This window comes from Tupaia chinensis, unplaced genomic scaffold (assembly GCF_000334495.1).
Source record: "Tupaia chinensis unplaced genomic scaffold, TupChi_1.0 Scaffold000661_1, whole genome shotgun sequence".
In the NCBI taxonomy this organism is placed as follows: Eukaryota; Metazoa; Chordata; class Mammalia; order Scandentia; family Tupaiidae; genus Tupaia; species Tupaia belangeri.
Window position 1 is genome coordinate 353,689 of NW_006160183.1, and position 9,177 is coordinate 362,865.

Sequence of the window (9,177 nt, forward strand, 5' to 3'; positions counted from 1 at the left end):
TGGCCAGATATGGAGGATCTATTGCTGAGTGAAGTAAGTCAGGCTATGAAAGAAAGATATTGTATGTATCCACTCAGTATATACTGACTATCTGCACTCTATGGTAGAGAGCGAAAAAATGGAGGACATAAAAGCAGTGAAGGTACTTAACAAGAATAGGACAGTGTGGAATGGGGGAGGTGAACAGAAGAGGATAGAGAAAGACAGCAAGAGAACAATAGAGAGGCAGGACGTTAGTGAGGAACAGATATGGCTTATTGCCTGTTGATGATGACATGTATAGTATTCTCAACTGGATTGGTCTGAGAAGTGCTTCATGATGGGCAAAGTCTTTTTACAAGCAAAATGAGAAATAGTGGTGGACTGTTTTAAAAAAATAATTAGAATAATAATAATAATGATTGGGGGAAACATAGAAAAGATATTCAATGTTGAAGCGGGGAAATTAATGTCTCTGTATTGACTGACATGCATGGCATTCCCTTTTGAAAAAAGCAATGTAATACACTGTAAAGTTACATGTAATCCAATGTAATATAGAGAAGATTATGATGATAATAAAAATAAAAAAAGAAAAATAAATATATAAAATTAAATAATTAATTCTTTTAAAAAAGAAAAGAAAAGAAAACTCCAGTCTGTGACCAACTTATTCTTGTACCTACAACAAAGGCAGCTCTGGCATGGGAGTCAGATGTTCAGTATGCAGAGTTTGGGGCCAAATGTGGTATCATGTGGCTGTGCTCATTATCCTTCCCAGTTACCACAGCAAAAACCAGGCCTACCACTCACTACAGATGCCCAATAAATACTTGTGAAGTGATTCAGATCCTTTTATCTACCCCACAGGAAGTCATCGGGCTCAGAAGTTAAGCACCCAACCCAAAAAAATGACACTAGGAATGTCTGCTTGGTCCCATCTTTATATAGTGCTCCTCCCTGTGTCCCTTCCAGTCCCCATGCACTTGTTAAAAGTTTACTTCTTCCATGAGTGAGACAGATACAGAGAGAGCACCCTCAACAGAGTACTGACACTGCAATTCACCCCCATTCTCAGCAAGCCCCAGATCATGGCACCTGTGTGCCTAGTGTACTCAAGGAGGTCTGCTGAACACAAACCCTGACCTTCTCACGTGTCAGCCTCAAAGAGCATAACGTTTTACTGTTGTGCTACTGTCGAGCCCCCCATGCCTCATAGTGTTCTTTCTGCTGCCAGCATCTCCAGACCTACCTAGGGTTGCCATTAACTCCTCACTCACAGGATCATCACAAAGCAAAACTAGTCCAAAACTGTGTTCCTCTGACAAATGTCTTTCATAAGGGAGATTCCTTGCAGTGAACAGTTCTAAAGTCCAGAATACTTGGGACATAGCCACGGGAGGTTTTCCCTCTGAGGACACCTATTATCAGATCCTTTCCTACCCACCTCATGATATTTTAAATTAATGTTTTGAGGAAATGCAAATAAAAAAGTCACTGGTTCAAACTATTATTCATTGTTGGTGGAACATAAGTTGGCGGACCCTTTACAAAGTGCAATTCGGCAACATGTAACAAAATTATTTCCGTATATTCCATTAACCTATTTTTGTATATTCCACTCCTACAGATGTCCTTGCACATGTATAAAATGACCTAAGTGAAAGATAATTCCTGCCAGTGCCAGCAGGTGGCATGGTGGTTAAGGCAGTGGACTCCTATGTGGCTGACTATGGTTTGAGTCTCGAACCTGGAAGCTTGCTCACACTTTCCCTCTCTGTCTCTGTGTCTCTCTGGCAAGCACATGTGTCCTATAGCTAGTTAAATAACAACAATAATAAAATTAAATAAATAATTCTTTTTTAAAAAATGACAATTCTTGCAGCATTATTCATACTAACAAAAAAGTAGAGACTGTCTTTATGGCCACTAACCAGAAGCTGAGTAAATAAAGCATAATATACCCATTAAGTGGGACACCATGCAGCCATGAAAAGGATTGAGGATGCTTATTCAGTGTGCACTGTTGTGGAATTAAGTCCAAGATAAATTAATAAGAGAGCACGGTGCACAATAGCGCAAGTAATTGTGTATTTATGCACGTGAATACATGACAGGATGCACACTGGCTAATAACCTTGCTGGCTGATGCTGGCTGGGAGTGGAGACCTGAGAAACCTTCACTCTTACTTTCTGGTACCTTAGAAGATTAAACCATATGATTAAACTACCTCATCAAAAGTACAATTTAAGTCAATTGGAAAGGAAAGGCAGTCTTCATGTTCAAATCCCAGCTTGGAGGAAACATGGGCTGCCCAGCAGTGGGTACATGGGACATTCCTGAGCAGCATTCCTGAGCTGTGTGCCTCCAGACAAGGTGCTCCCCTTCTCTAACCTGCTTTGCATCTGTAAAACCAGGAGTAGGGTTATGTCCCTATGGAGGTAAACGGGAAGTGGTACAGGCCCTCCCCAGACTCTACACTCCGGGCCTGGTGCCTGCCCCATTGCCTCTGGTGCTTCTGTACGTGCCCACAGCTCGCTATACAGAGCCAGCTAAGTCCACAGCCAGCCAGTGCATCTTCCCGCCTGCCTCACCACCCACCTTTGCAGCCTGAGCTCCCTACAACCCCTAGGCTCAGTGTCTTTCATGTCAAGAGAAATCACTTCCTTTTTAGGGGAGCCCCTTTTCTCAAAATAATGGCAGTGTCTTCTGAAGTCACGCAGCTCAAAGTGTGGCAGGGACTTATTCATCTCTGAATGCTTGTGAACCAAGCCTGAGGGCAGGTGTGCCTAACCGGAAACCTAAGTATCGGTTCAAAATTTGAGAGTAATTTTGAATCTGTTAAATCAAATAGTAAAAAAATTGGAGAGTGTTATTTTGCTTATTTTTCTTTTACTTTTCTAGTAAATCATTTTTCATTTTATTTCAAGAATGTATCAGAGCACAACAGATTGGGAATTATCGTAAAGCAAAACAAAACTGATTCTTCACCGCAGATAATTGAGAACCTGCTTTAATCATTTAAAGAGTGACTTTATAAAAGGGACACTATTATTTGTAAAAGGTTTACTAAGTTCCAGGCACTTTTTTATATAGTATATATATATATTCTACGGCCCTGAAAGACAGATATGATTCCCATTTTATAGATGATGACAAAGATATGCAATATTGTTACAGGGTTACAGCCAATAATAGTAACATAACATACCAAAAAAAATCTCTCAGACATGTCATGGGGAGTATGAATGGTAATTAAAAAGTAAATAATAGTTTAAGAACTGCAAAGAGTGGGTTAAAAGCTAACAGTAAATCCTACCCAAGGGTAGGAATGAGAATTGTTCTCACTTTATATACCTGTGAGTTCAAGACTCCTTTACTAACACTGCAGGTCCTTCTCAGGAGGCTTCTTGGCTGTGTTTGGTTTTTGTTAGCAGACACTAATTAGGTGTCCCAAAGTGACTTTCTTTTCTTCTTTTGCCCAACTCGCCTCCCTACTCACCTCTCTCTTCCTTTCCCTCTTGTTTCCATCCCAGTATTCTCACTGGTTAGTGCATGAAATTAAAGGATATTTTGGAACTAGAAGATCTAGATATTTCTGTTGTTAAATAAATATCCAGGTGGATAAAGTCTTCCCTGTCCTTCTAAAGACAAAAACAAGTTTGTTCTGTTTTGTTTCTAATCATCCTGTTGTTTGAAACCCACTCCCTATCTCAGTTTGGGCTCCAGCTTCTCTTACCCAGTGGCATTAGAAGACCTTCCCGACAGACAGTGGAACAGAGTCTGGAACCTGGGTGCTGACTTTGACAGCCCAGCCCACTCTTTTGCCCTTAGTGAGACTCAAAGAAGGCTCCCACTTAGTGGCTGCCCAGTCTCCCCACTCCATCCTTTTTTGAAGGCTCTGGAAGCTACCTTTCTTAGAGTCCCTTCTAGGCCTCTCTCAAAGGGCCAGGTCACAGGACCTATTTCAAGGGCATCTATCTCCTACCTAGATCCCACATTTGGAGGACAGTGCTCATTCCTCCACAAACTGTCTCTCTGCAGACAAAAAATGCAGGTCCAGCAAGGCTGGGGCTCAGACCAGGTCCTTCACCAATAGGTCAAATGGGGATTCAGTGGTTCCTGCAGCTGCTCACCTCACAGGACTGCAGAGGGCTGGGGCCTTCCAACCACAGCAAGAGAAGGATAAGGCCAAAACTAGTGAACAAGATGGGGGCCAGAAGGTGGCATGGCACTCTCACGTGATTAATTGTGGTTTGAGTCCCAGATCTGGTGGTTTGAAAATCACACTGGGCACGTGTGCATGCATGCCCAGAATCCCAGAGAAGAATGAAGGAGAAGGGATTTCTCTCACCCCTCTAGGGGGTGATTTCTCATTTTCTCTTTCTCTGTCCCTCTCAGGCAAGTGTATATGCCCTATGACAAAACCCAAAAGAAAAAGATGGAGGTGACTATAGATTAAGAGAGACCCAAGATGGATGGATCTTTGGGCAGAAGAACAGTATAGTAAAAGGTTCATGGTAGAATCTAGATGGCGAGTATACAGGTAGTCACTGCAAAATTATTATTATTTTTTTTGGAGGTTTTTGCTAAAGGGTACATGCGCTTGCCAGAAAGACAGAGAGAGAAAGAGAGACAGAAAGCAAGAAATCACCCCCCCCAGGGGGGATGGCCACACCTCAATCCCTTCTCCTCCATTCTCCTCTAGGGATCTTGGGCACGCATGCACACGCGCCCAGCGTGAGTTTAAGCCACTGGGTCCAGGACTCGAACCGTGGTTGACTACATGGGAGTCCAGTGACATAGCCATTACGCTAACTGCTGGTCCCACCGCAAAATTCTTTGATCTGTGCTGTGTTTGAAATTTTTATAATAAAATGTGAGTGGGCTGGGGAACCCAACCTAACATCCAAATGCAATGTGTGGCCTTATTTGGATCTTGATTCTATAAACTAACTGTAAAATTCAATTGATAGATTTTTTTGAGATCTAATAATGGTATGGTGGCCACATTAAAAAAATAGTTTGTATTTAATAAATCATACCAAAATTACTGAAGTAGGGGGAATGGGTGGGGTATAGCTCAGACAAGATTGTTCTTGAGTGAATAATCAAGATGGTTATATGAGATTCATTCTTCTATTATTTTATGATTTAAACATTTTAATAATAAAGGGTTTTTAAAATTTTTTTTTTTAATTCTAACTATTTGGGGAGACGGCAGGTGGCGTGGGGGTTAAGGGCACTGAACACCCGCATGGCCAACCATAGTTAGAGGCCTAGACCTGGCAGCTTTCTTTCTCACTTTCTCTCTCTCTCTCTCATTCTGTCTCTCTCTGGTCAAATTTGAAATAGATGAATGAATAAATAAAGTTAAATAAAATAATTCTTTAAAAAAAATTCTAACTACCTGGATAGGCTATTTGTTTTTATATGAGCAAACTCAAGCATAGCCAGCTCTGCTCTGGGGTTTCCCTGCTCCATCCTGACCAAATCTAAACCGGATGTGAGTTTGAAGAAAATGTAAAAACAGCAACTACCTTCCCCTTGGGTGTGTGGTGAGGAGCAGCCCTCTTCAGACAGGAAAACATTATATGGCTTATTCTGCCTAAGCATCACTTGCTCTTTCACCCAACAAACCAAAAAGAAGCCCCCAGAGCTCACCCTTCCCTTTTGGTTCCTGGAGTGGAATCTACATTCTGGAAGCCACTTTGATTTTCTGGAGGAAACCTCAGACAAAACAGGGCCTCAAGGCCTCAGTAAAATGGGGTTCAGCTTCCTCCATCAGTAACTTCCTCCTCTTTCTCAAATTATGTAACTACTGAAACTTTGGGCCACTGACTCTAAGAGTCTAACAGACCAGGTGGGACTCTAAGAATATCCCTCATGGGTTGTGGGATGATCAACACTAACACCCAAAAAAACAGGCTTTCTCCCAATTTCTCAAGTGATCAAGGAAGCCTACAGAGAACCAAACTAGTAGTCAATCCAAAAAATGCTCTGTGTGTGGGCTTTGGGAGTCATTTGTTTTCTTTCTCGTCTTTAGGCATACATGTATGCATTGTGTATGTACATACATGTGTGTTTGGGGGACAGCATGTCTGTATTTAGCAATGGGAGAAAAATCATTCACAGAACCAAACCCCAAAGCCAGCAGTCTGTCACTTTGTTCTCCTCAGTTCTCACAGTGGAGCCAACCCAGCCTCCATACCCCTAGTTCTGTCAATAGCAGACTTGAGGGCAGGGACTCGGGCCATACTACACACACATACACATATGTAACCTCTCTGGACCTCAGTGACCTAATGTTTAAAGTGGAGATAAAAACTCCTGCCTTCCTCGCAGTGTTGCTTACAAAATTTTAAAAAATGGAGAAAGCACTTTATAACCACACCATACCATTTATAACCTATCCTGTGCCAGTGTTCTCAATGATGTTCCATAGAATATGGCCAAGGTAAGTTTGAGAAATTTAGTATGCATTTCTTTTTAGTTTGCTATAGGTCACATGTGCTTATGGGGGAAAGAGAGAGATCACCACCTGGGGGAAATGGCCATGCTGCAGTCCCTTCTATTCTCCTCTCAGGATTTTGGGCATGAGCACATGCACATATCTGGTATGCTTTTTTTTTTTGAGAGGTTTTTGCTATAGGGCGCATGCACTCGCCAGACAGAGACAGAGAGACAAAAAGTGAGAAATCACCCCCCCCCGGGGGGGTGGCCACACCGCAATCCTTTCTCCTCTCGGGATCTTGGGCATGCACACACACGCGCCCGGCGTGAGTTTTAAGCCACCGGGTCTGGGACGCAAACTGTGGTCGACTACATGGGAGTCCAGCGACACAGCCATTACGCTAACTGCTGGTCCCCTGGTGTGCTTTTTTAAACCTCCAGGTCTGGGACTTAAACTGCATAGTCAGCCATGTGAGATACTACTGCCTTAACTACCATGCCACCAGCTGGCCCAAACTGTGGTATTTATACTCTAACCTGGACTTGCACAACATATGCAAGTGAGCATATAAAGGCTCTGAGAAGTCCTACAGTTAAAAAAAAAAAAAGTCTGTTTTCCATCATTACTTCCAATTAGTTTTTTGAGTTGCCAAACTCTTTCTCTCTGAGATATCAAAAATTTTCTGCTCAATCTCCTTCCCTAAGACTGCAAAAGAACAGAGTAGGAAATATGGCCCTGTATGGAGGGAGGCTCCGGCTCCTGTCCTGGGACCAGCATGTTTCTCTGTAGTGCCGGCCTCGCTCAGATTCTCATTCTTCACCTGGGAACCAATGCCTTCTGTGCAGGTCCATTCTCATTCCCATCTCCACCTGCCCATCCTCCAAAGGAGACCAGGGGGAACCTGCAGTTTATCCATTCTGCTTTGGAAAAGTGGAGCTCACCAGCTTCTCCCAAATATATACCTGTAGCTCTGATCATGGCCCTCATGGCCATGCTCACATCTACCTCAAAGTCTCAAACAAACGGTCCATCCGACACTTAGCCCACTCAGCAGTCTTCCTTCTCACTGGCTAGTACAAGTTCTGGCACCTCCTTAAAACCTTGGAGTCTTGGGACCAGCAGTTAGTGTAATGGTTACGTCGCTGGACTCCCACGTAGTCGACTGCAGTTCAAGTCCGGTATTCAAACCCCGCAGCTTGCGGCGTGGCCATGCCCCCTGGGGGAGGGGTGATTTCTCACTTTCTGTTTCTCTGTCTCTCCCTGTCTGTCTGGCAAGCACGCAAACGCCTTATAGCAAAAAAAAAAGAAAAACACCTCTCCAAAAAAACAAAACCTTCAAGCCTTCCCCACAATTGGCCTCTGCTCACCCCTCCCTATGTGCCCATCCATTCTGAGGAATAATAGTGCAGATGGTTTAAAGGGTGTACACAGAAACCTGGGTTCAAATCCTGATTCCACAACTTAACAAGTTACTTAACTTCACCATGCTTCAGTTTCCTTATCTGTAAACTGGCACAAATAAGAGAACTTGCCTCATGGGGTTGTTATGAGGCGTTAATGAGTTGATTAAAGTGCTTAGAACAGTGTCTGGCCCACAGTAAGCTAGGTAAGTGTTGACTATTACAATTATTATTATTGTTTTGTCTCCCCCACAGAGCCTTGGAGGCTGGGCAGTCTTTACAAACTTTTAATACCTTTATTTATTTATTTAGTCCCTGCACCCTTCCACAAAGGCTCTTAAGTATAAGAAGCTGTGCCCCCCCCCGGGGGGGGGTGTACAGTGAGGTCTCTCTAGGCTGAGCTGAAGGCACCAGGAATAGGATCTGAGGTTAGAGATTGGGGCGGGGTATTCACCACTGCCACATCAAGATGCTCTCCTGTCCCAGCTACAAGAGCCCGGCCCAGCCAAACCAGCCCTACCGCTAAAGCCAGGGCTGGATGGGCTCCGAATTCACCACAGATGAGGAAATTGAGGTTTGGCAGGCCTCTTCCCCACTTCTCCACCGTCCCACCCTGGTGTTCCTCAAATCCTGATGCGTGCCTGCTCTACACGGAGCTGTTTTTAACTTTGCTTGGGGAAAAGAAGGTTGGGGAGAGAGAACAGTCTTCACCTAATGGAGAATAGGAATCGCTTCTCAAACCAGGGTGGCGTGGGAAGTGCAAGAGTCTAGTCCATGAACTGATCTGAGTCGTGCAGACACCATTTTACGGTAGACAGAGTTACCCACATGATCCTAAAGGGCAGAGAGCAAAAGTCGTTTCTGTTCCTTTCCAGCACCTAATCTGCATTTGCTTTTTCTCGTGGGACAGAAGACCTTCCTAACTATCCTGACTACTCCTAAGATGAGCACTGCGGGAGAGCAGGCGGCCGTGGCCAGCTCGGGACGGTCGGGGACCGCTTCCAGGAGGAGGTGCCTTTCGCGCGCTCGCTGCCGGTGAGCCAGTACCTTCCCTCACTCACCGGTGTCCAGAGAGGTGAACGCGGCGCTCGGGTTGGCTCCGCCCTCCGCTGCCGGGCATGCCCAGCGTCTGCAGCTGCCGGACCAGCTCAGGCATGCGGTCCCAGTGGCCTTCGGCGCGGCAGCGCTCCAGCTCGCCCTCCACCTTCAGGTGGGTGCCGTGCGCGCCCTTCGCAGCCATCTTCGTGCGGGCGCTGTCATGGGTGGTGCGGCCGAGAAGTGGAGACCGGGCCGGGGGCGGCGTCCCGGCTGAGGCGCACTCGCGGGCGGGGTGGACGGGGGAG

General features: G+C 44.9%; 1 protein-coding gene and 1 long non-coding RNA gene across 2 annotated transcripts in view; one reads left to right on the forward strand and one right to left on the reverse strand.

Annotated features, from left to right (window-relative positions):
- TTC7A (tetratricopeptide repeat domain 7A) overlaps window positions 1–9,171 on the reverse strand; it is a 142,337-nt gene extending 133,166 nt beyond the window's left edge. Inside the window, 2 exon segments of the mRNA XM_006159882.3 lie at window positions 8,896–8,930; window positions 8,932–9,171. Of these exon segments, the coding sequence (XP_006159944.1) occupies window positions 8,896–8,930; window positions 8,932–9,074 (178 nt within the window). The 5' untranslated portion in view covers window positions 9,075–9,171.
- LOC106736139 (uncharacterized) overlaps window positions 8,898–9,177 on the forward strand; it is a 3,917-nt gene continuing 3,637 nt past the window's right edge. The window contains exon 1 of the long non-coding RNA XR_001371240.2: window positions 8,898–9,044. This is a non-coding gene — a long non-coding RNA (uncharacterized LOC106736139). The remainder of the gene's footprint in view (window positions 9,045–9,177) is intronic.